General features: G+C 40.4%; 1 protein-coding gene across 1 annotated transcript in view; it reads left to right on the top strand.

The window, feature by feature from the left end:
- nek10 (NIMA-related kinase 10) overlaps positions 1-25,639 on the top strand; it is a 196,602-nt gene that overhangs the window by 83,109 nt on the left and 87,854 nt on the right. Inside the window, exons 16-17 of the mRNA XM_043689493.1 lie at positions 9,947-9,992; positions 11,680-11,801. Coding sequence (XP_043545428.1) covers positions 9,947-9,992; positions 11,680-11,801 — 168 coding nt within the window. The remainder of the gene's footprint in view (positions 1-9,946; positions 9,993-11,679; positions 11,802-25,639) is intronic.

The following is a 25,639-nucleotide window of genomic DNA, read 5'->3' as shown; positions in this document are numbered from 1 at the left end:
GTCTCAGTTATCCCCACAATATCGTATCAGCCAATTTCCAAAAGAGCCTCAAGCTCATCCATTTTATTTCTAATGCTTCGTGCATTCATGTATAGTATTTTTAATTTGTTACTGCCCTCACCGTTCCCATCAACTCCTATTTCACTCAACCTTACAGCATGATCCCTTTCTGAGTTTTCTGCATCATTGTCTTTCTTGACTTCCCTTGTTCTAACTTTCCCTCCAGTTTGTCAAAGGCTTTACTAAAGTCCATGTAGACAATGCCTACCGCTCTGCCTTCAATCAACCTTTTTGGGTATGTCCTCAAAAAACTCTATCAAGTTTGTGAGAAACTATTTCCCACGTTCAAAGCCATGCTGACTATCCTTAAACAGTACTTGCTTCTTCAAATACATGTAAATCCTATCTCTCAGAAACCCCTCCAACAACTTATCTACCACTGATGTCAGACTCACAGATTTATCATTCCCAGGCTTCACTTTGCAGCCTTTCTTAAGTAAAGGCTTGGCATTAGCCACCTTCCAATCTTATAGCACCTCACCTACAGCTGTAGATGATACAAATATCTTTGCTGGAGGCCCTGCAATTTCTTCCCTAACTTCTTTCAGCGTACTGGTATGCAATTGATTAAGTCAGAAGGAGGAATGAATATTTAGTTGGTGTATAATTGCTCATCAAGCAAGGATGGGTGGATTGGTGGATGTGGGTTTATGTTCCCAGAACATGATCTGTTCATATTGAACACCCTTTCGTCTTAGAGATGCAAATACAAGACCTCATGGCAACACCCTTGCTTCAGTCATTGTCACTTCCTTCACTACATCAAGCAAGAGACTGTAAGGATGTCCTCATCACCAACAACAGCTGCTGACTGCTGGACCAATCATTGCCTAAACTACTCTGCTACCTCCTTTAACCCGGTCCAAGAACAATCTGGAGATCCAGGAAATCACACATTTAAGATACTCATGATCTAGAAGCACAACTAAACATTAAGGGAAAGGAAGCAGGTCTACATACAAATGAAAGCTGCAGTTTACCAAAATCTCATGGCCATGAGAACAGATGTTGGATGGAAAAACCTCAGGAAATTCAGCAACTTGCCAGCTGCCATGGGTCAGTCAGTGTATTCAAGGCCATCTATAGCCAAAGCACCCAAAGCCCAATTGTACTGTGAGCTAAGATCAGTGTGGCACTTATCAATGATGAGGAGGCAGTTAGCGCTGTTGGCAGGAGTACTTTGATGAGTTTCCTGAACTAAACCCAGTCGTTAGCATGAGTGCTCTGAGCCTCATCCCACAACATGGCGCTCCAAACCATCTCAGCACAATCTCAGCCTGAAATTAAGTTGAAAAGGCCATTCTGACAGTTGAGAACTAACAAGATTATCAACATTGATGAAATAAACACTGGAATGCTGAAATAAAGGAGGAGCATTCTTGGCATAATACATAGCCGCATTTCCCTCATCTGGAAGGTGCAGAGTATGCTAGATGGTCTCTAAGAGACTGTTATTGTGACTAACTTCAAGACAGACTGAATACAATATCACTCCTGCTATCCACCACAGGGAAAGTTATTACAAGAATCCATCTCAATCATCTCTTCTCCCAGAGTAACAGTGCAAATTCTGTTCATTCAGAGGAATAGTGGATATGATCTTCACAGCAAGACAAGTCTTGAGAAAAGTGCAGAGAGCAACAGCAACCTCAATACATTACTTTCTTTGACCGTAATAATACTCTTTGACTGTTAACTGAGAAGGTTTATGCAGCACCCTCAAATTTGGATGCTGGCATCCTCCCTCTGTTGCATGGTGATCCTCACCAATAGATCTGCTACAGGCTATCCCCATCGTAGCACCAATGCTTTTTTCCATAGTCCTGATCTGGAACACTCCACCCCATTTCCATGAAGCTTCACACTGGATGGAGCTCACTACAGGATGTGTAGAAAACTACTCAGCCTACATCATTTCCTGTCCAGAATCAAAACAACCCAAACCTCTGACATCGAGCTGCAGTACTTATACAACACTTGTATATAAGCTGCATAGAAGGCTGAGCTGCAAACCATCATCAGTGCAATCATGGAGCTGTATAAGATAATGGGCTTAAAGTTAAACCTTCAGAAGACAAAAGATCAAGCCTGCTGGGCAACATTGTCTCCCTACTCCAAATGTGAACCACAGAACAATATGGATCAGTTTTCATACAGTGGAAGCCTCATTTCAGTAAGGACAAGCACCAACAATGAAATTTAACTTCATCTCTAGAGCGCTCTTTGGCTATCTGAGGAACAGAGAATTTGATTGAAAAGACCTCAAACCCGTGCCAAGCTCATAGTCTGTAGGGCAGACTGTATGTATTGGAGATGTAGACAACATACAGCAGACACCTCAAATCTCAAGCAAATTATCATTAATGATACCTCTGAAATTTTCTGAAAATCCAGTGGCAGCATAGATGTTCCATCAGTATCATTCCTCTCTCAGGCCAGTATCAAGATACTAGTTACACTCAATCAATTGAGCATGCCTCACACAAAAATCCCCAAATTAGCTCTCTATTCTGAACTTTGTCATTTTAAGTGGTTATCAGGAAGGCAGAGGAAATGCTTCAAGGACATCCTCAAAGCCTTCTTAAAAAAATGCAACAGCCCACCGACTCATGGGAATCTCTTGCTCAAGACCGCCCAAACTGGAGAAGAAGCATCTGCAACGGTGGTAACCATTTTAAGCATCTCTGACAAGCCCAAGTGTAGGCCAAGTATAAACAGCAGAAGGAGCCTGTAAAGACCCAAGCATACCACCCACCCTTCTCATGAAGCACCACCAGCCCCACCTGTGGCAGGGTATACATATCCAACTTTGGACTATTTAATCACCTGGGACCCACAACTCCAGAGTATTGCAAATTATCCTTGATCTCAAAGGTATCTAAGAAGGTGAAGAGTAAAATATTAGGCTTTATTCAGTGAAGTAAAGCAAAAGAGATTTGGCACTTTTGATACTTGGTTTGAAGCCAGAGGGATGGAGAGTTGGGCATTTTTCAGGTCAAACATAAACCAAAACAAAATTGTGCACTTCTGCAACATGACAAAGTATTCCTAACACCATATTAGTTTTGGGCATCCTAGGCAATTATCTGAAAAAAATGCAGAAGTTATTTTAACATGTTATTTAGAATTTCCACCTGAATCATGGGGTTTTCATGAAGTTTGTATCTGCAGGTTTCTGAATCCTCAATTTCTGATGCCACCGAACAAATCCTGCTAGTCTATGTTGATAGGTGGCTTTCCCATATTGGTATTAAAATATTTTAGAACGAGTTTGTTTCAGAAACAGTTTCAAGGATTCACTTTTGTACTTTTGAGAATCATGAGAACAAAAACAAAGCAGAAAATGCTGAAGAAATACTGGTTTCAGAACTCAAGCAGCAGCTGGAGACACTGAGGTGGTCACATCACAGATCAAGGGACTGAATGAAAAAAGGGAGCGCAAGAGTTCCCTGGGGTCCCACTCATGAATTGGTTTTCCATTTTGAAAGCTGATGAGGCTGCTGATTCTTAAAGAGACTGCAGAAAGTAGCTACAAGACCAAGTCAGAAGCAAAAAATACTGCAGCGAGTAACTCACCTCCTGATTCTTGAAAACTTTCCACCATCTACATGGCACAAGTCAGGAGTGAGGTGGAATACTCCCAACTTGCCTGGATGAGTGCAGTCTCAACAACTCTCAAAAAGCTTGATAACATGCAGGACAAAGCAGCCCATTTGATTGGCACTACTTCCACAAGCATCCACCCCCTTCACCACTGATGGTCAGTGGCAGTATGTATACTATCTACAAATTGTGCTGCAGAGATTCACCAAAGATCCTCAGACAGCACCTTCCAAACCCACGACCACTTCCTTCTAGAAGGACAAGGACAACAGGCATATGGGAACACCACTACCTTCAAGTTCCCTTCCAAGTCACTCATCATCCTTACTTGGAAATATATCATTGTTCCTTCACTGTTGCTGGGTCAAAATCCTGGAATTCCCTCCCTAATGGCATTGTGGGTCAACCCACAGGAAGTGGACTGCAGCAGTTCAAGAAGGCACCTCACTATCATCTTCTTAAGGGCAAATAGGGATGTGGACAATAACTACTGGCCAACCAGCGATGCCCATATTCCACAAAATTAATAAATTTTAAAAAAGATAGCATACGGAGTGTGACTATACAGAAGCGGGTAAGATGAAAAGTGGAGCAATAGTAATAGGGGATTCATTAGTTCGGGGAACAGAGGGATGTTTCTATGGCTGCAGGAGGGTCTCCAGAATGGTGTGTTGCTTCCCTGTTGTCAAGGTCAAGGAAGTCACTGAGCAGCTACAGGGCATCTTGTAGGTGGAGGGTGATGAGGCAGAGATTATGGTACAACCAATTATACTTAGAATGAGGGATGAGGGCTTACATCAAGAGTTAAGGCTACTAGGCAGAAGATTAAAAAGCAGGATCTCAAAGGTTGTAATCTCTGAACTCCTGGTTCCACGTGCTAGTGAGTACAGAAATAGACAAAACAGCAGATGAATGCTTAGTTCAAGAATTGAAATAGGAAGAAAAGTATTTGATTCCCAGACCATTGGGACCATTTCTAGGGAAGATGGGACCTCTACAAGCGGGACAGTCTGCACCTGAACCCAAATGGGACCAACAACCTTACAGAAGGGTTTTGGCTAGTGCTATGAGGAGAAGTTTAACTAGTTAGGTGGGAGCAGGGGACACAATGCACCAATTCAGTAGTGACACAGTATACCTTAAAAAAGGAACCGAGGCAGAAGGAGTTCAGTCATGTTGCGTTTCAGGGATGTAAAATGCGGTTGGATGGCCAAATCAACTTCCAGAGTATGTATCAACTTCAGGCAAGACAAGAGAGGGTGTAAAAGAGGAGGTGGTGTCCCATTATTAGTTAAGGAATTAATTACTGCAGTAAGAAGGGACAATATCTTAGAAGAGTCCTCAAATGAAGCTTTGTGGGTAGAGGTTAGGAATGAAAATGGGGTAGTCACACTGATACAAGTATAATATAGGCCCCCAAATAGTCTCGGGAATTGAGGAGCATATATGGAGACAATTCACTTGGTTGTGTAAAAACAATATAAGGATAATTTTATTAGAGGATCTAAACTTAATTATAGTATAAAGGGTTTGGTGGCAGATTTCTTGAAATATATTCAGGAAAGCTTTTTAATATCAAAATGTAGAAGGTTTGACAAGGAATGGTGCAGTGCTGGACCTAATTTTGAGGAGTGAAGTCAGGCAAGTGTTCGAAGTGGTGGTAGGAGGGCATTTTAGTGATGGTTTTAAGTTTATTATGGAAAAGGAAAAAAATGGTCTGCAAAAGATATTTGAATTGGAGAAAGACACACTTTATTTAAAGCAAGGCAGTAACTGGCCAAAGTAGACCGGGAACATTTAGTTGAGGGTAAATTTATAGCAGAGCAGAGGGGGTGGGGTATTCAAAATGTAATTGGGGAGTGTACAGACTCAACATATTCCCTTTAGGGTGAAATGTAAGAGCAACAAGCCCAGAGAACCCCAGATGTCTAGAAATATTCAGAGCTGGATAAAAAGGGGAAAAAAGCAGTATATAATAAGAACAAAGGGAGCAACTCAATGGAAGCCATAGTGAAGCATAGAATGTGCAGGGGGGAACTTAAGAAAACAATTAGGAGAGCAAAGATGAGGCATGAAGAAACACTGGTGGGCAAGATTAGGGCGAAGTATATCAAGGAAGAGAATAAACAAAGAAAAACTAGAGCCTATTAGGGATTAAGGAGGAAATCTGTGCATGGAGCCAGAGGACATTGGTAGAATGTTAGATATTTCACATCTCTCTTCACTTAGGCAAAAGAGAATGTAAATATAGAATTCAGGAAAATGGTCTGTGAGGAGATTCAAATAAGGAGTAAGGAGGTATTGGTGATGCAGCGGGCTTAAAAATAAATCAGTTCCCAGTTCCAGAAGAATTATATCCTAGACTGCCTGGGTGATGAGGGAGGAAATCACTGAGGCCTCGACCAACATTTTTAATTTCTCTCTTACCATAGGCAAGGTGCCAGAAGACTGGAGGAGATCTCATGTGGTTTCACCTTTCAAGAGGGTGGTAAAGATAAATCTGGGAATTACAGACCAATGAATCTCTCATCAGTGGAAGGGAAACTATTAGAGAAATTCTGAAGGAGAGAACTGATCTGTATTTATAGAGCTGAAAATGTGTTGCTGGAAAAGCGCAGCAGGTCAGGCAGCATCCAGGGAACAGGAGAATCGACGTTTCGGGCATAAGCCCTTCTTCAGGAATGAAGAAGGGCTTATGCCCGAAACGTCGATTCTCCTGTTCCCTGGATGCTGCCTGACCTGCTGCGCTTTTCCAGCAACACATTTTCAGCTCTGATCTCCAGCATCTGCAGACCTCACTTTCTCCCCTGTATTTATAGAGGCAAGGTTTGCTCAGGAATTATCAGCAGGGCTTTGTCAGGGGAGGGCATGCCTAACAATTCTGGTTGAGTTTTGAGAGGAGGTGACCAAGTGTGTCGTTGAGGTTAGTATAGTTGATGTAGTTTATATGGATTTCAGCAAGGCCTTTGACAGTGTTCATTGTGGGAGACTGATGAAGAAGATAAAAAAGATCAGATCCAGTGTAACTTGACAAATTGGATCCAAGATTGGCTTGGCAGTGAGTGACAGAGAGTGGTGGTAGCCAGTGTCCAATGGCATACCACAGAGATTAGTGCTAGGTGCCTTATTGTTCATGATATATATATAAATGATGTAGGTGAAAATATGGGGTTAGGTGGTGATAAGTAAGTTTGCGAATGACACAAAGCTTAGCAGGGTGGTTGACAGTGAGGAAGATGATCTTAATTTGCAAGAGCATATGACCACTTTGGTCAGATGGGCAGGTCAGAATAAGATTAAATTTAGCCCTTAAAAGTGTGAGGTGAACCACTCTGGAAGAAGTAACAAGTGAAGAGAGTACTTGATGAATGGTGGAAATCTCAAAAGAACAGAGGGATCCTGGATTCCTTGTCTACAGGTTTCTGATGATGGCAGGACAGGTTAAGTTGGCATAAGGGCAGTTGACTTATCAGTTGAAGCGTAAATAATAAGAGCAGAGGGGTTATGTTGGAAACGTGCAGGACTTAGTACTCCAGCTAAGGCCAATACAATGTGCAGTATTGGTCATCACACAGTAGGAAGAATGTCAATGCACTGGAGGGGATGCAAAGAAAATTTACCAGGTTGTTGTCTGGGATAGAGTGCTTTAGCTATGAAATTGGATTGGATAAGCTCAGGTTATTTTCTTTGGAGCAGAGAACGTTGAGGGGAGGGTTCCTGATTGAGGTGTATAAGATTATGAGAGCATGGGGAGAGAGGTTAGAAAGCAGCTGTTCCCTGGGTTGAAGGCTCAATATCAAGGGTGCACACTTTTAAAGATGGAAGGCAGGATTAGAATGGATTTTAGAAAAACTACTTTCACCCAAAAGGTGGTGGTGCTCTGGAATGTATTGCCTGGAAGGGTAGGTGAGGCAGATAACCTTGCAACCTTTAAAAAGTACATGGAAGTGTATTTGGAATGTTATAACATTCAAAGCTATGGGCCTAGTACTGGGAAGGGGATTAGCGTAGTTTTAGCATAATGTTGGCAGTACAGACATGGTGGGCTGATGGACCTTTTCTGTACTATATCATTCTATGAAATTTAGCAGGTCTGGCAGTATCTGTGGAGAGAAACACAGTTAATGTTTCAAGTCTGATGTGACTTCTTCAGAATACATTGGTCTCAAAATGTTAACAGTTCATCTCTTCCTAGATGCTGTCAGACCTGCTGAGTCTCTTCAGCATTTTCTATTTTGTTTCCAATTTCCAGCAGTTTGCTTTTATATGATAATCACGGGAATGCATTCTTACACTTGAGACTTCAAAACAACGAGAAAGAGGAAGCAGTACAGCAACAAAAAAGGCAGGAAAGATATGTGTAGACCGCAAAAAGAGAGCAAAGGAGACAAGGATAAAGAAGGTGTTTAAGCACCTTCTTCATAAACTGATTATTTCAGTTAAAAATCACACAACACCAGGTTATAGTTCAACAGGTTTAATTGGAAGCACTAGCTTTTGGAGCGCTGCTCCTTCATCAGGTGATTGTAAACCTGATGAAGGAGCAGCGCTCCGAAAGTTAGTACACCCCAGTCCAACACCGGCATCTCCAAATCATGAATAGTTCAGTGAATTGAGCTGTATGCAAGAGCCTTTATGCCACCTGTTGGATTAAGGATGGAACTTTGCAACAGATTGTGCAAATGGCAGTGAAGACAACAGTGGCTGTCAACTTCAGGCATCTTCACTGATTGGGGGTCACATTTAGTACAAAGTAGCATAGTTTTGGTTAGTGGAGATTAATCATGTTAGCTGCAGGAGTTCATCAAGGTAATGTCCTAGCCTAGTCACCTTCAGATACTTCAACATTGACTTTCTCTCCATCATTAGATCAGAGGCGGAGATATTCGCTGATGATTGCACAATGTTTAGCACAACTGCAATACTCCAGCTACTGGAACAGTCTATGTGCATATGAAGCAAGGCCCGCAATATAGTCAGGCTTGAATTAATGGGTAGGAAACAACATTCATTCCATACAAGTCCCAAGCAACAAGAAAATCTGCTCAACTTTCCGTGGCATTTAACAGCTTTGCTATTGTTAAATTGCCAACCATCATCATCTTGGGAGTTCCTATTAACCAGAAACCATTAACTGGACCATCAATAAATATATTGTGGCTACAAGAGCAGATCAGAAACTAGAAATTCTGCAGCATCTAACTCTCCTGCTGATTCCCTAAAGCTTGTCCACCATTTAGGGGTCACAATTCAGGAATTTGGCTGTTTGAGGGAGCTCTGACTATACTCAAGAAGCTCGACGCCATCCAGAACAAAACAACCTGCTTGATCCACTACCTTCAACTTTCACTTTCTCAATATGGGCACACAGCGGCAGCAGCATGTAGCGTTTACAAGGTGCAATTCAGCAACTTGCCAAACTTCCTTTGACAGCACCTGTGACCACTACCACCCGGAAAAGGGAGCAAATGCATGGAAACATCACCACCTGAAAATTTCTCTCCCAGTCACACTTTATCCTGACAGAGAATCATATCACTGTTGTTTCACTGTCACTGTTAAAACCTGGTTCTCTCTTCCTAACAGCATCGAGGATGTGTCTACCTCAGGCGTATTGCAGGCATTCATAAAAGCAGCCTATCACCATCTTCTCAAGGGCAATTAGGTATGGGCAATAAATGGTGCTTTTTGCCAGGGAGATACATATCCCACAAGCAAAAAGAAATCTAGTACGCTCTTCTGTCTTCATCAATATAATGCCGATCTCTAACCTGGTCTCTCTATTTTAATGTGAAGTTCCTCCTTTTATTGGTGATTTTTGTATGGAGCTTCTGAACCTGAAACATGACAATGAGTAAGCAGAATCAAATGAGTAGCATCTGAAAGCAGCATCAAATTAGCAGGTTTGCTTGCAGGTGTTGTATTTTGACTTGGCCAGATGCTTCCCTGACTTAAAAGATCCTAAGGTTACTATTTGAAGAGCTAGCTGTCATTTTGTACATTTAACCCTCAACCAATACTGTCACAAATGGCAGATGACCTTCCATCAAATGTTATATAAGTCAATAGCAGAAAACCTTTTGTACCTCAGGTGACATAAAAAAGTTGATACTTATTTTTTTAAAATGTCTTTGTCATATCTACATTTTGTCATATCTACAAGAATTATATTGCATTTGAAGTTTATGACAAAAAGCCATTGGCAAATCAAAGGTGCCAAAAGAATTTGCAAGCTAGTTTATTTTAAAGTAATTTCCTTTAATGCAACATATTATTTTTGCAGCTGCATCACCCAAATGTAGTGAAATATTACAAGACTTTTGTAGAAAGTAAGTATTTTTTTCCTACAAAACAAAAAGGCTGGAATAAGAATGTACTTATTCATGTATTCATAATGTTGCATTCTAATGTACTTGACACCCAGAAATTCAGTTTGCACATTTGCATCTAAATTACATTGCCTTTCACATTTGTTCTTAAAAGTTTACATTTGCACTGAAGGTGGCAATTGCCCTAGTAAACTGCGCAATATAACTTTGCACCATACTTGATTTGATGAATGCACCATTACTATTTTAGTTCACTTACTTCTAACAAGTTTGTAACTTCTTTCTAACAATGTAGGCTTTTAAGTGAAATAAATCTGAATAAAATGTAGATTTTAAGATACTGGACAGCAATATAATCGGATTTGAAGAGAGAATACAGAAGAAAATCATCCTCTGTTAGACATGGATGTCTGTTAGATATGGTGCTTGAACTTTAGACGTTTAAGGTGAAATATTGCCACCTAGTGGCAAACGGTGCATGCACTCATCTGACATACTTTAAAATATTACTTGTTTTATTTGCCTTGGTACAATGAAAGGTTAACAGTAGTTTTAGTATTCAGATTTCAAACCAGGATTGCCTGGCTCCAAGTTTGCATTAAAACTATAAGTTAGATCATGCTTAAATTTTTGCATGCTGCTACACTATATCAACATTTCAGGTATGCGTGATTCTAACAAACAAAAAGGTTATTGTCATTGTTGGTTGATTATCTTATATATTTCCACCTCCCTATAGAATAACTCTGACCTGCTCCACTCTCAGGTAACTACAAAGATAAGCGAGAGCAGCCTGGCAGTGAAGAAGCAATGGCAGGAGTTTCTGGGGGCTAGAATACAAACAGAAATGTTCTGCTGAAACTGTATAAAACTCATTTGGAATTGTCACATTGCATTTGGAATATTGTAAGTAGTTTTGGGCCCCATTTCTAATGAAAGATTTGCTGGCCTCCACAGGAAGTTCACAAGAATGATCCCATGAATTAAGGACTTGTCATTTGAAGAGCAGTTGAGGACTCTGCATCTATACTCAATGGAGTTTAGAAGGATGAAAGGGATCTGATTGAAACTTAGAGAATACTGAGAGACCTGGATAGAGTGGACGTGGAGAAGATGTTTCCACTAGTAGGAGAGACTAGGACAGCCTCATAGTGAAGAGATGATTCTTTAGAATTGAGATGAGGAGGAATTTCTTCAGCCAGAGGGTGGTTAATCTGTGGAACTCATTGTCGCAGAAAGCTGTAGAGGCCAAGTCATTGAGTGCATTTAAGACAGCAGTGGATAGATTCCTGATTGGTGAGGGTTGTAGAGAGGAGGCAGGAGAATGAGGTTGAGAAACGTATCAGCCATGATTGAATGGCTGAGCACACTCAATGGGCTGAATGGGCTAATTCTCCTCTTCTGTCTTATGGTCTAATAAGTTTAGGCAGAATTGTAGAGAGTCAAGGCTTAGAGGCGAATGGCCGAAATCTGCTCCTATATGTTATGGTCTTAAATGTAAGATAATTACTGCAGGAGTGAACATTTTCAAAATTGCCTCACCTATTCATTTTCCTTTGTTTTGACAATTTCTCACCAAAAGCCGACAAGAAGATGTTACATGTCATTTTGATTTTATAGAGTGTAAGCTAAAGACAACTCAGTGCTTATGTCAAAAAAGTATTGCCATATTTACTATACTTTTTAGATGATCGATTGTATATAGTTATGGAACTTATCGAAGGAGCACCCCTTGGTGAGCACTTTAATTCTCTCAAAGAAAAGCAACAAAAGTTTACAGAAGAAAGAATATGGAATATATTTATCCAAGTAAGAATCATAAATGATCTTTATTCTTTGCAACACTGAAATTTCAGATCATTGGGGACTAGTCGGATAAAATGTTTATTCAGGAACAAAGCTAACAAATGTTAATCTGATATAATGGGTTTGGATATTGAATTCAATATGTACTCTTTATAATATTTAGCCTGCTTAGCAGTTCAGATTTATGCTAACATGTTCAGTTGTTCTCACTAATTATGGCATTAATGTTTACTGCTATCACAAATCAATCACATTTACAAGTGACAGCTTTAATGTACGACATGATGGACACTGAACTTACACTTTGGGTTAAAAATACCATTCAGTCATGTCAAACCAAAAATACTGGAAATGCTTAGGAAGTCTGGCAACATCTGTGGAGAAAGAAAGAGAGTTAACCTTTCAAGATATTTCATCAAAACTGTTCTCATGAAAGGTCATTGACCTGAAATGTTTGTACTAATATTGACTTGGAGATGCGTTGGCAGAGCAAGGTTCAAAATTGCATTAAAAACTCAAAAGTAATTTCAACACATCTGTATGTGGCTTTTTAATGCAGCCACCACAATATAAATTTATTTACAGGTTGATATCAATTGTACAGCAGCAGCATGATGAGGACCCACATGATGCAATCTCAATACCAATGCCAAAAGGGCCAATCCAAAGATGTAAAGCAAGAGCTTGGAGTTGAAAATAACTGAGGAAAATCTTTCAGTTTGGAATTCAAATGATTGAAGGATGCACCCTGCCTTAATGATGCCTTCATATGATCTGCTGTAACGAACCAAAGAGAGATTCACTTCTCTGCAATGAGCAGTAGAAATCTATTGCTGCCACACAGAAATCAAAACTGGAAATTTTCTGGGAAGTCAGCAGAAGGAATATTGTCCAAACTTCAGAATTCAGTGCCACAGCCACATTAGTAACCTAGTCAGGACAAGCAAGGTGAGTACATTTGTACATTCACTTACACCTTGCGATGCTTATCATTTCACCCCCTCACTTTACGTTACCACTTGTGCCACTTTTGCGTATCTTGCACTTGTCCCCATTTCTCTTTCCTTACACTCTTCCATAACCCAATTTATCTATATATCACTCATCCTCCCCAATAGATAAATTCAATTTTGCTCCCCATCATTACTGTTGTCAAAGACACTGCGTTTGTCGAGTAAACGCGTTCCATTTTAGCATTACCACTGCAGGTGAAGAGAGCATACAGAGCATAAAAGAGAGATCGACAGAATTGATAAGGAACTACACAGGAAGAGACTGTGGTGATCAGCAGTGTTACATCATCCCTGGCCTTTGGAGATAGGGGGATCGCAGTTACCTGATGACAGCAAAACCACAAGTCTTACAGCACTCAGTCGTGCTGATTTATTTTCAGCAACAAATGAAATATAACTATTTTCATTATCATAAATTGCATAATTCTTAGTTTAATCTCTGCCAGGGCCTTCAGCAACATTATTTACACATGGCAGAGGGACTGATTCATTCTGAGGATGCACCAAGATAGGTTGATGCTAATTGTGGAAGCCTTGAGACAGATAGTTGCATTTTCATCTGATGACTCACATCTAACAAGTCAGCAAGAGCAGATAAGAGTTCTCAGTGAATGGCAGGTACTAGGAAGCTCAGATGGTCAGAAGGATCTTGCTGTGCTTGATCACAAATCCCTGAAGGCAGCAGGGCAGGTTAATAAAGTAGGTGAAAGTGAGGTCTGCAGATGCCGGAGATCAGAGTCAAGATTAGAGTGATGCTGGAAAAGCACAGCAGCTCAGGCAGCATCTGAGGAGCAGGAAAATTGACGTTTCGGCCAAAAACCCTTCATCAGAAATCAATAGATTAATAGAGTAGTTAAGGCAGCATATTTGCCTTTATCAATCAGATGGCAAGAGTGAGGAGGTTATATTGGAGCTGTAAGCTACTGTAAGCTAGAGTACTACATGCAGTTCTGGTCACCGCACTATAGGAAGGATATGGTCGAAAATCAAATGACACCCAGTTATAGTCCAACAGGTTTATTTGAAATTGCAAGCTTTTGGAGCAGTGCTCCTTCCTCAGGTGAAGCTCTGAAAGCTTGCAATTTCAAATAAACCTGTTGGACTATACCTGGGTGTCATTTCATTTTTCACCTTGTCCACCTCAGTCCAACTCTGGCATCTCCACATCATATAAAGGAAATTATTGCACTGGAGATGCTTTAGACGACACTCACAAGGATGTTGCCTGGGATGGAGCTATGAAGAGGAACTGGATAAAGTTGGGTTGTTTTCTTTGGAGCATAGAAGGCTGAGATAGAACCAATAGAGGTGTATAAGATTATGAGGGGCATGAACAGACTGGATAGAAAATAGCTATTCCCTTTGTTGAAGAGTCAGTAACAAGGGGGCACACTGTTAGTGTGAAATGCAAGAGGTTTAGAGAGAATTTGAAGAAAACTATTTCACTCAGAGGGTGGAGGGTGCTGGAATGCATTGCCAGGGGTTAGTTTAGGTGGGAAACCTCACAACCTTTAAAAAGTACTTGGATGAGCACTTGAAATATCATAACATTCAAAGTTAAGGGCCCAAGTGCTGGAAAGTGGGACTAATGTAGATTTAAAGTAGTTTTTTATTGGTGTAGATGCAATGGGCTGAAGGCCCTCTTCTGTACTATATGATTCTATAACAATGGGAGAGGTAATACAGTACACAGTCTTGAGCAAGTTCTGCTCAACTGGACACAAATGAGATATTCCAGGAGCAACGAAGGAGATAATCGTTTTGCAAAAGCAGAGAATTCCTAGCACACTGACCACGATTTCAACAAGAATGGAGGTGTCCACCTCAAGATGAGTATGTCAATCCTGCATTGAGCTGATGTCGTCCTGCTTGGAAAAACATCTGTTAACTCGTGGACTCTCAAATTCATATATATCCATGCAAGTCCTGAGCCTCGCTGCTCAGACTCTCGATACTCTTACACTTCAGTATGGTAGTGCACTGGAAATTAAACCTTGCTATTAAAGGAGTAATCACAAAATGGGGTGTCTCACAGCTGGTTTGATTTAAAACTAAGGCAATGAGGATTTGTGTGTGGTATTAATAAATAATACAGGTTTAGGAAAATGTAAGGTTATGTATGGCACTTAAGACATGGCACTGGAAACAGCATAGGATTTCCTGAAAGTATCAATATTGTGACATGGAAAGTTAAATGAACTTTCAAAGACCACTTGATTGATTTGGCAGGTAACCTGTAGGTAGCATTCCCTGGCAGAGCTGGGAAGGTAGAGATAATTGAAGTACTAGCATAGTACTTGAGTTTAAAGGAAATACAAGAAACACCAGGTACTCCAGGTAGTGAAACATCAGAATCAGGTGATATCCAGTTATGGTTAAAACAACATGAGCGTGAGGAAAGAATGAGAAAAGTAGAGATGATAGAAAAAAACAAAGAATGGAGAAAGATAAAGGGAGAAGGAATTAAGTAAACAGGAAATGAAACTACAAGTACAAGAAATAGAAATGAGGGAACTATAATTGGAATCACAAAACAAAAAGTAAGGAAACATATATATATGCTTAAAATGATGACATGGTAACAGGAAACAGATGCTGATGTAGGCCTTGGTGGGAATAATCTGAATCATAATAAGGAAATATTTAAGTTTCCATAGGCCCTACTAAATTTTGAGGAAAAGAATATGGAGGCATTCTTTATATTATTTCAGAAAATGAGAAGACAACAAACTGGGCAAAAGGGAACTGGACATTGCTCATACTGTGTAAGTTGACAGGTAAAGCACAGGAAATTTACATGTCACTGTCTGAGGAGATGTCTCGGGATTATAACACTGTACGTAAAACTAGTTTGGGTTTATTTGAATGTCGGAGGCAGATAGGCAAAGGACTTGGAAATAAAGGAAATGGTCTGGGGAAACCTATGTTCATTTCGATAGGGGTAAACAAATTAATTTTGTTAGGTGAACATAATATTAGAAGCTGCAACCACGTGTGAAGCTCTTGGAGAGATTCTTCATTGAGGAATTTTAAAAACTCACTGTTTTCCATAATAAGAAAGCACATTGAGGACCAAAGGGTTGCAACATCTAGTTTTGCAGCTATAATGGCTGACAATAATGAGCAAATGCAAGAAAGTAAACCTTTTTTTTGTCACCTTCATAAATTTGAAAGGGATAGAAAATAGGAGAGTGAATGGAAGAGAAGAAGCCAAAGTAAAGAATGGATAACTAGGAATGCCCCAAGTTCTCCAATTCAGATTAGAAGGGAAAGCACTGAAGACAGAGGTGAAAATCAGAAGCTGAGGTATTTTAAGGTGAGACCCATTCGTTCAGAATGTTGGAAGTTGTGAGGGAATACATGGGAATTCATACAATCGAGTCAGAAATGGAAACTCAAAAGAATAAGGCCATGGATCAGATCGTAGCTTTAACTACAACTCTAAGCACTGCTGTGAATGCAGAATAAGTACATAGGTGCAGAGATATGAAGGGATTTTGTCTAAAGAGAAGATATTCCCATTTTCTTCAAAGGAAACATCCTAGCCTGTAGCTTTATTAAACTCTTGTGTTGGAGAAGTATTTAGTTTTCCTCTCAAGAGTTCAGTGAAAGCCAAAATGTAGGTAAAGGGGACAGATGGTGACCATTTCCTACTTCCATTGTAAAAGATCCAATTGAAGTGTGACTTGTGTCTGGACTAGTAGTCGTCAGGACAGTTAAGAAATTACCCATGGATGGAGTTGATTCAGTTTTGGGGAATGATAATCACAGAAATTCCAGTTGAGATAAAACAGTTGCAGGTACAGGTTCCAGATATTTTTCCATTATGTGTAGTAACCCAGAGCAATGGCTAAACAAAGCCAATCACCAGAGATCAGAGTAATACCACAAGGAGGTGTTAGAGTAGCTGAGGCTATTTAAGAATGAACATAATTCAAAAGAAATGTGTGGCATCTCTTCATTAATTGAGGATCAGGACGCAAGTACAGAGTTAAGTTAGCACAGACAGTTCACACTGAGGCTTGGGCTGAAGGAGTTCCAGAGAATTATTATGTTAAAGGTTTTGATGAGGATGCGAAGACACCCTCACAGATCTGCAGATGAAGAGTGGGCAGTTGTTCATCAAAATAGTGGTACTGCTCAGATATCATAAAGAGATATTGGGGGTAACACGTGACATTTGTATGGCAGGACCAGTAAGAATAAGGAAAACGCAGACGTCAATAAACACTTAATTTGTATGACCAAGACTTCATAAAAGATATTGTACAGTACTATAAATTTCAGGTGGTAGGAAAATCTCAACATGTCAATCCTTTGAAACCTTTGCCAGTTTTTGAAGTGCCATTTAGTCAAATGTTAGTCAATTGTATTGGACCCATTACTCAAAACACAAGCAGGACATCAGTATATCCTTATAATTATTGGTATGACAATCCTGTTCGCAGAAGCTGTTCCTTTCAGGACAATTACAGATAGAGTAGTACAGTCATAGAACTGTGCAGCACAGAAACAGACCCTTTGGTCCAACTTGTTCAAACTGACCAGATGTCCCAAATTTATCTGATCCCATTTGCTAGCATTTGGCCCATATCCCTCTAGACCCTTTCTATTCATTTATCCATCTAGAAGCCTTTTAAAAGTTGTATTGTATTACCACCACTTTCTCTGGCAGCTCATTCTTTACATGCACCACCCTCTGTGTGGAAAAGTTGCCTCTTAGGTCCCTTTTAAATCTTTCCCTCTCACCTTAAGCCTAGTGGAAAAGTTTACTTAGTTCTTTACTCATTATAAATTACCAGTTGAGGTACAGTCTGATCAAGGTTTTAACTTTAAATCTAATATTTTGCTGGAAATCATAAGCTGTTTGGGTACAAAACAGGTGAAGTAACGTATGTAATATTTGTAAACATTGGAGCTTTGGAGAGATACCATCTGATTTTCAAAATCATGATTAAGACTTACTGTCATGTATACCCACAGGGTTGGGACAAAGGATTATATCTTCTAATTATTTGCTACCAGAGATTTCCTAAATGAATTTTCTGGGATTAATTAATCTGAATTGATTTATGGTCATGAGATAATTAATTTGGGAGAAACGTTTGAACCAGAAGGATGAATCCTCAACGTTGGATTATGGATCTATGTTTCTAGAAAGACTCATCGGAGCATGTAGGCTAGCACAAGCATTTGAAGGTTTCATAAGGGTAGATGAAAAAATGAGCATATAAACTATCAACTGGAATGTTTCAAACAGGAAATTACATATTGATATTGATCGCTTTGCAAAATGAACAATTGAAATCAAAATTCACTGGACCATACAAGGAACTTACAACTGCAGTTGGAGAAAGTAGGGGAGATCCTTAATGAATACTTTGCTTCAGTATTCACTACTGAGAGGGACCTTGACGTTTCTGCGGACAGAGTGAAACAGATTGGTATGCTATAAAAGGTGGATATTAGGAAGGAGGATGAGTTGAAAATTTTGAAAAACATAAGGTTAGATAAATCCCCTGGGCCAGACGGGCAAAAGCCCTTCATCAGGAAGAAGGCAGGGAGCCTCTAGGGGTGGAGAGATAAATGAGAGGGGGGGGGGTGGAGTTGGGGAGAAGGTAGAAAAGAGTACAGTAGGTGAATGAAGGTGATAGGTCAGAGAGGAGGGTGGGAGAAGGTAGCAGAGAGTACAATGGGTGGATGGGGGTGGGGATGAAGGTGATACGTCAGAGAGGTGGGTGGAGCAGATAGGTGGGAAGGAGGATAGGACAGGTCATGAAGATGGTGCTGAGTTGGAAGGTTGGAACTGGGTAAGGTGGGGGGGAGGGGAAATGAGGAAACTGGTGAAGTCCACATTGATGCCCTGGGGTTGAAGTGTTCCGAGACGGAAGATGAGGCTACTACAGGAAGCAAGTTAAGAGATTGCTGTGCCTTTGGAGATGATCTTTGCATCTTCACCGTCCAGTGGAGTAGTGCCAGATGATTGGAGGGTGGCAAATATTCACAAAAGGGAATAAGGATAATCCTAGGAATTACAGACCAGTTAGACTTACATCAGTGGTGGGCAAATTATTGGAGAGGATGCTGAGAGACAGGATTTATGATTAATTGGAAAACAATTAGTTGGTTTGATTACAGATAGTCAGCATGGCTTTGTGAGGGGCAGGTCATGCCTCACAAGCATTATAGAATTCTTCAAGAATATGACAAAACATGTTGATGAAGGTAGAGCAGTGGATGTGATGTACTTGGATTTTAGCAAGACATTTGATAAGGTTCCCAATGGTAGGTTCATTCAGAAAGTAAGGAGGCATAGGATACAGGAAAACCTGTCTGTCTGGATACAGAATTGGTTGGCCCATAGAAGACAAAGGATAGTGGTCGATGGAAAGTATTCAGCCTGGAATTTGGTGACCAAGGGTCACCACATGGATCAGTTCTGAGACCTCTGCTATTTGTGATTTTTGTAAATGACTTGCATGAGTGGAAGGGTGGGTTAGTAAGTTTGCCAATGACACAAAGATTAATGGAATTGTGCATAGTGTAGGTTGCAACGGGACATTGACAGGATGCAGAATAGGGCTGAGAAGTGGCAGATGGAGTTCAACCCGAAAAGTGTGAAGTCATTCACTTTGGAAGGTCGAATTTGAATTTAGAATACAGAGTTAAAGGCATCATTCTTGGCAATGTGGAGGAAGAGAGGGATCTTGGAGTCCATGTCCATAGATCCCTCAAAGTTGCCATCCAGGTTGATAGGGTTATTTAGAAGGCGTATGGTGTGTTGGCTTTCTTTAGCCCCGGGGAATTGATTTTAAGAGCCACGAGGTTATGCTGCAGCTCCATAGGGCTCTGGTTAGACCACACTTGGAATATTGTGTTTAGTTCTGATCGCCTCATTATATGAAAGATGCAAAGTTTTAGAGAGGGTGCAGAGGAGATTTACCAGGATGCTGTCTGGACTGGAAGGCATGTCTTAAGGAGAAAGATTAAGGGAGCAAGGGCTTTTCTCATTGGAGCAAAGAAGAATGAGAGGTGACTTGATAAAGATGTACATGACAATGAGAGGCATAGGTAGAGTAGATAGCCATAGACTTTTGCCCATGGTGGAAATGTCTATCATGAGGGGGCATAATTTTAAGGTAATTGGAGGAGAATTTAGGGGAGGTGTCAGAGGTAGGTTATTTACTCAGAGAGTGGTGGGTGCATGTAATGCACTGTCAGCGGTGGTAGTAGAGTCAGATACATAAGGGACATTTAAATGAAACTTGGATAGGCACATGGAAGGATGTGTAGTTTAGTCTGATCCTAGAGTGGGATAAAAGGCACAACATCAATGGCTGAAGTGCCTGTACTGTGCTGTACTATTCGATATTCTATAAGTAATTACAAAGGTTTGTGAAGTGACCTATCTGATAAATACACCCGATCATAGAAAGAAGAATCTGTCACAAACATGTTGAAAAAGTCTTCTGAGGATGGGTCACCGGACCCAAAACGTTAACTCTGATTTCTGTTCACAGATACTGCCAGACTTGCTGAGCATTTCCCAGCATTTTCTGTTTTAGTTTCTGATTTACAGCATCTGCAGTTCTTTCAGTTTTTATGTTGAAAAAGTGTCTGAATTGGGAAGAAGGTAAGGAGGAACAACTGTGTCAGGTGGAAGATGACAGAAGCAGTAAGAGTGAGGTAGTAGGAGAGGTAGACAGTTCTCCAAATGAACCTCTTGCAATTCAAGTAGCTAACACAGAAATATTGGGACAGTGAGACACTGTGTTTTCATATTTAGGGAAAGAACTATAGGAGGATCTTGTAATATTACTTAGAGACTATAAGGTAGTATGTAGAGGATTACTTAGAGACTATAAGGTAGTATGTAGAGGGTGAGGTATCTAGCCAGGTATGATGTAGACAGAGGAGAATGAGGCGTAATAAAATAGAATCTTTATCAGTTGAGCCCAGAAAATTGAGCTCAAGTGGAAAGAAAGATTCAATACATACTGGAAAATCACTTGTTTGAACCTACTCAAAGTATCTGCAATTCACCAGCAGTGTTAATTCCTAAACTGAATGGACCAACTAGATTCTGTAGAGATTATAGAAGGGTAAATGCCATCACGAAGACAGAGTCATATCCAATTCCATGATTTGAAGAGTGTATTCATAGGGTTACCAGTGCCTCATTCCTTTTCAAGACTGATCTATTGAAGGGATACTGGCAAGTGCCATTAATATCATGGGCTAAATAAATATCCACTTTTGTTACACCAAATATATTATACCAATGTGATGCCATTTAGATTCAAGAATTTCCAGCTACATTTCAAAGGCTTATGAATCAAGTCATTGCTGAGGTTTGTAACTTTGTAGTTTATTTAGCGGTTTCTGTGGTATATAGTCAAACATGGGAAGACCATGCGACAATTAGAAGACCCATTTAAGTAATTATAGTTAGCTGACCAGGTAATAACTTTAGCCAAGAGTGAATTTGGAAATACAAGACTAACTTTCCTGGGACATTGTAAGACAAAGACATGTTTTATCAAAGACAGTGAAAGTGAAAGCTCTAATGCAATTTTCTGTCATTAAAACGACATGAAAAATTCATGAAATTTTTGAGGTGGGTGGGTTTTACTGAAAATTTGTGCACAATTTCAGTACAATTGCATCCATAGCAATTTCAGCACCTTTAACAAACTTGTTAAAGAAACAAGGAAAAGTATTTTGGTCATCAGAATGCTGGACAGCCTTCAAGAAGCCAAAGACAATCTGACAAATGAACTGTTGTTAGCTGCCCCTGATTTTTCCAGATCTTTCAAAATTACGATTGATACTGGTGACTTGAGGATAGGTGAAGACTTGTTGCTGGATAATGAGTTAGTAATATAGAAGCTGGGGGTCTAATTCTCAAAGAAACTAAACCAGTACCAGAAGAGTTACTTCAATGTTGGAAAAAAAGACTTTAGAATTATTGTCGGCTCTCCAACAATTTGAAGTGTATATTCAACAAGGTGATAAGGATACATTAATTTACACTGCTCATCATTCAATGACCTTCATTGAAAAAAATTAAAATGACAGAATATGAGACTGTTCAGATGGACTCTTTAGGTGCAATTATTTAATGTAAAGGCTATTTACATTGCTGGAAAACGTAATGTAATTGCTAAAACATTGTTCAGAGTGCAAAGTGTTGAAGTAAGTTTAAAGTTCAAGATTTGCTTTGACTGTATCAGCCTATAAAAGGAAGAATAAGTAGATCTTGTTTGTCTTTGTTTGTGTATTAGTTATTTTGAGATGAAATGCATTTTTAAAATTGTATTTCATTTTCTTAAGAATAGAAGCACGTAAAAAATATTATGTTTTGCATTTTTGATTGTGGACTGAAATGGGAAAAGGATGTTTTAAAAACCAAGATTTGTGGAAAGGATTGTAGACGTTTTAAAAGCCAGTTTCCTGAGTTACTGCTGTCCAGATCAAGAATATCTAACAGTAAAAAGTTGTCTCGACTACCTGCCATGCAAGTTCACCTCTGCCATCCTGACAACAGTCTACAGTGAAGACTGTTGACCTTTGGAAGTGAAGAGTGCTCTGGATGACATTTACACCACTACAAATACACTTGAGATGGAATACCCTGAGGCCTTTTCATCGTAGCCAGTGACTTCAACCAGGCCAACCTCAAGAGGGTGCTACTAAAATACCATCAACATGTCTCCTGTCCCACCAAGGGACCGAACATTCTTGACCATTGCTATACAACGATCAAAAATGCTTATCAGTTCACTCCCCCGCCCACACTTTGGGAAATCAGATCACAATTCCTCCTGTGTTTCTCCTCCCAACTTACTATCAGAAGTTGAAGTGTGAGGACCCAGTGTAGAAAGTAATACAGTGCTAGTGTGAGACAGTGGAACAGCTTCTGCAGGACTGTTTGGATTTGGTGGACTGGTCCATATTTGAGAATTCAGCGGCAAACCTAGACGAGTATGTCACCAGCATCACGGACTTTATTAGCAAGTGTATAGAGGATTGCTTGCCAAAGAAATCAATCTGTATGTTGACCACCCGGAAATCATGATTGAACCGGGAAATCCGTTGCCTACTGAAGACCTTGCATGCAATGTTCAAGTCAGACGTTCCTGACCTTGACAGGAAATCCAGGTACAACCTCCATAAGGCCATAGAGATGCCAAGAGGCAATACAGGACTAAGTTACAGACCCCTCCCCAAACTAACCAACACGACACCCGCCACTTGTGTCAAGGCCTGCATCATATAATGGGCTACAAAGTGAAGCAGAACAAAATAGTGGACAAAGATACATCCCTCTCTGATGCACTCAATGCATTTTATGCTCGTTTTGAACAGAAAGTCAGTAAACAGTGTCACTTGCCCTGTCAGCCTCAGATGCATCCATTCCCTCACTTACTGCTGCAGATATCAGATCAGCTTTCTTGAGAGTGAATGCAAGGAAAGCAACTGGCCCAGATCGAGTCCCCAGCCGTGCACTCAGATAGTGAGCGAACCAGTTGGCAGGACTATTCACTGACATCCTTAACCTCTCCTTGCTACAATCTGAAGTCCCCACCTGCTTCAAGAAGATCACCATCATCCCAGTACCAAAGAAAGCACATGCAACGTACCTCAATGACTACCGCCTAGTGGCTCTGACCTCCAAAAATTATGAAATACTTCTAGAGGTTAGTCATGGCTCATATCAACATTAGCCTCCCAGCCTGCCTTGATACCTTGCAATTTACCTACCAGCTCAACAGGTCCATGGCAGACATTATCTCCATAGCCCTACACTTATCCCGGGAACATCTGGATAATAAGAATACCTATGTTAGACTTCTACTTATTGACTACCTTCACCTTCAGTACTATAATCCCAACCAAACTAATTTTCAAACTCTGAGACCTAGGTCTTTGATCAGCTGTCTGTAATTGAGTCCTCAACCTCCTAACCCATAGTCTGCAATTAGTGAAGATAGGCAACAGCACCTTCTCCACGATAAACCTCAATATCAGTGCCTGGCTCAGCAACCTACTGTGCTCCCTATACTCGCATGACTATGTGACCAAATGTCATCCAAATTCCATCTACAAGTTCACTGTTGACATTACCGTTGTTGAGATCAAACAATGACAAGACAGAGTGCTTAGTGGCTTGGTGTAAAGATAACAATCGCTCCCTCAACATCAGCAAACTGAAGACTTCAGGAAGAAAGGAGGAGGACAAGCCCTTGTTTACATCAGTGGAGCTGAGGTGCAGATGGTCGAGAGTGTCAAGTTCCTAGGAATGACAATCACCAACAACTGTTCTGGGCCACCCACATTGATGTGACAGTCAAGAAAGTACAACAATGCCTCTTCTTCCTCAGGAGGCTAAGGAAATTTGGCATGTCCATAAGGACCCTCACCAACTTTTATAAGTGCACTATAGAAAGCATTCTATCTAGATGCATCATGGCCTGTTTCAGCAACTGCACTGCCCAGTACCATAAGAAACTACAGAGAGTTGTGAACACAGCCCAGTCTATCATGCAAGCCGACCTTCCATCCATTGACTCCATCTACACTTCTTGTTGCCTCAGAAAGGCAGCCAACATCATCAAAAGCCCCTCCCACCCGTTATAATTTCTTTCAATCTTTTGCATTAGGCAGAAGATACAAAAGCTTAAACATACATACCAACAGGTTCAAGAACAGCTTTTTCCCTGCTGTTATTCAACTTCTGATTTGACTGCTCAAATTTCAAATCTAAGGTTGATCTTGTTTTTTGTGCACCTTTTCTCTCACCGTAACATTGTATTCCTCACTCTGTTCAATCATCTTATGATCAATGTCTGTTATGATCTGCCTGTACTGCACACAAAACAAAATTTTTCACTCTACCTGTATTAATGATTTTGATGAGCAGGCTGAGGGTAACGTACCTAGAATTGCTGATGATACAAAGTTAGATAGGAAAGTAAATAGTGAGGATAATTAAAAATGGCCATAGAGCAATTGTGGCCTGGCAGGTGAATAGGCAAGATCAGAACAGATGGAAATAGCATTGTGCAGTGTGAATTTATCCACTTCAGTGGGAAGAACGGAAAATCAAAGTATTTTTTAATTGGTAACATACCGGAAAGTATTTGTTTTTCAGAAGAACCTGGGCATTCACATGTGTGTATCACAGAAAGTTGACATAAAGTAACAGCAAGCATCTAGGAAGGCAAGTGCTACATAAGCTTTATTTGCAAAGGGATTGCAGCATAACGAAGAAGTCTTACTACAAATGTGCAGGACATTTGGTGAGATCACTGGATTGGGGAGAAAGTGAGGTCTGCAGATGCTGGAGATCAGAGCTGAAAATGTGTTGCTGGAAAAGTGCAGCAGGTCAGGCAGCATCCAGGGAACAGGAGAATCGATGTTTCGGGCATAAGCCCTTCTTCAGGAATCACTGGATCACTGGATTACTGTGTGTGCTTTTTTATTTCCCGAAGGAAGGAAGTGTTTGCCCCTACCTGGATGTGGGTATTATTTTACAAGAGATTGAATAGACGAGGTCCATATTCCCTGAAGTTTAGAAAAATAAGGCAGAGCATTGAGTATAGGAGTTGGTAGGTCATGTTACTGCTGTACAAGAAATTGGTTTGGCCAATTTTGGAATATTGTGTGCAGTTCTGGTCTCCCTCCTATCGGAAGGATGTTGTAAAAGTTGAAAGGGTTCAGAAAAGATTTACAAGGATGTTGCCAGGCTTGGAGGATTTGAGCTATAGGGAGAGGTTGAATAGGCTGGGGCTGTTTTCTCTGGAGCATCAGAGGCTGAGGGGTGAC

Source organism: Chiloscyllium plagiosum, chromosome 5, assembly GCF_004010195.1.
Source record: "Chiloscyllium plagiosum isolate BGI_BamShark_2017 chromosome 5, ASM401019v2, whole genome shotgun sequence".
Taxonomy (NCBI): Eukaryota; Metazoa; Chordata; class Chondrichthyes; order Orectolobiformes; family Hemiscylliidae; genus Chiloscyllium; species Chiloscyllium plagiosum.
The sequence above is the reverse complement of the archived record's forward strand: the minus strand, read 5'-3'. Positions and strand labels throughout refer to the sequence as shown.